Genomic DNA, 1,139 nt, shown 5'->3' with positions numbered 1-1,139 from the left:
CAAAGATAAGCATTCAAACCCTTAACACAAGATGAGTTCTGTGAATATCTGAAATAAGCATTTTAGAAATTACCTAACTAAGGAGTAAAGTACTTCCTTTATCTATTAGGAATACTTGTTACGTCTATTTAACCCATTCAGCTCAACAAACAAATGAACAAACACCAACAAAACCAATATGATCTATTTTTTTGTGTGGAAATATATCTGTTTGTAATGGTGCAAAAAAATAGAAAAGATGCTATGATCTCTAAAAGGGCATAGTCGTAGATCACTTCTATACATATATAATACATGAGTACAAAACTTGCCCTCTGAATATCCACTTCATTATCTGCTGCAATTTCAAAGGCCTTTTTGAAAATAGTGAAGGAAAATGTGGCTTCACAATTTTCCAGCTTTTTACATTCTTTTGTTGGATATCTCCATAGACATGCATTCCTGATCTGTGAAAATAATCTTCTCTGTGTCATGCTCAGTTCCAGTAAGCCTCTGGCTCTCTATGCAAGAGCATGCACACTGTATGGAGCTGCTCCTGACTCTGCATCAATCACTGCTGGCTCAGCCTCCTCCGCAGAATGGCAGCCAGTCTCTGTCTGGTCTCATTTACTGAAGATGCTTGACCCCTAGGAGGGCGTGGCTGGGGGAGAACAGGCCTACCTGAGCTGCTGGCCCTCTTGGGCTTATCTGAAGTAGGGGGAGCAGTGGGTTTTGCCACTCCGTGCAGGCTGGGGATTTTGATTCCTTTTCCAGCAGAGTTCAGTCTCGCAAGGCTTCTCTCTCCAGGATTACTGACCACTGCAGCAGAGGAGGTTAGGCTGCCCTTGCTGAGGGAACATGGTGACAAGGGTAAACTTCTGTTGAGCTTCCTGAGCTCCAGGAGCTGTTCTCGGGCTTGACTCAAAGCCTCCGTCAGTTCAAAGCGTTCTTCACACTCTCTACGCACTGTTTCCTGAAGAAAAGTGTTCTGAAAAGAGAGAGGGGAAAAAAGTCACCCTAGCTTTAAACAGTGTGTACACAAGTGGATAGTTATTGGCAATACAAATTGAGGACTAAACTGGAAATCAGAGGTGTATATTCTTTGACTGTCTCTATGATACTCTACCATGTGGGGCAGACAAGTAAAAAACACAAACAGT

At 42.6% G+C, this 1,139-nt stretch overlaps 1 protein-coding gene across 1 annotated transcript in view; it reads right to left on the bottom strand.

Annotated features, from left to right (window-relative positions):
• Positions 1–293: 293 nt before the first annotated feature.
• The window catches only part of LEKR1 (leucine, glutamate and lysine rich 1), a 202,092-nt gene continuing 201,246 nt past the window's right edge, over positions 294–1,139 (bottom strand). The window contains exon 11 of the mRNA XM_008576371.1: positions 294–967. Within this exon, the coding sequence (XP_008574593.1) occupies positions 551–967 (417 nt within the window). The 3' untranslated portion in view covers positions 294–550. The remainder of the gene's footprint in view (positions 968–1,139) is intronic.

This window comes from Galeopterus variegatus, unplaced genomic scaffold, assembly GCF_000696425.1.
Source record: "Galeopterus variegatus unplaced genomic scaffold, G_variegatus-3.0.2 Scaffold1340, whole genome shotgun sequence".
In the NCBI taxonomy this organism is placed as follows: domain Eukaryota; kingdom Metazoa; phylum Chordata; class Mammalia; order Dermoptera; family Cynocephalidae; genus Galeopterus; species Galeopterus variegatus.
The sequence above is the reverse complement of the archived record's forward strand: the minus strand, read 5'-3'. Positions and strand labels throughout refer to the sequence as shown.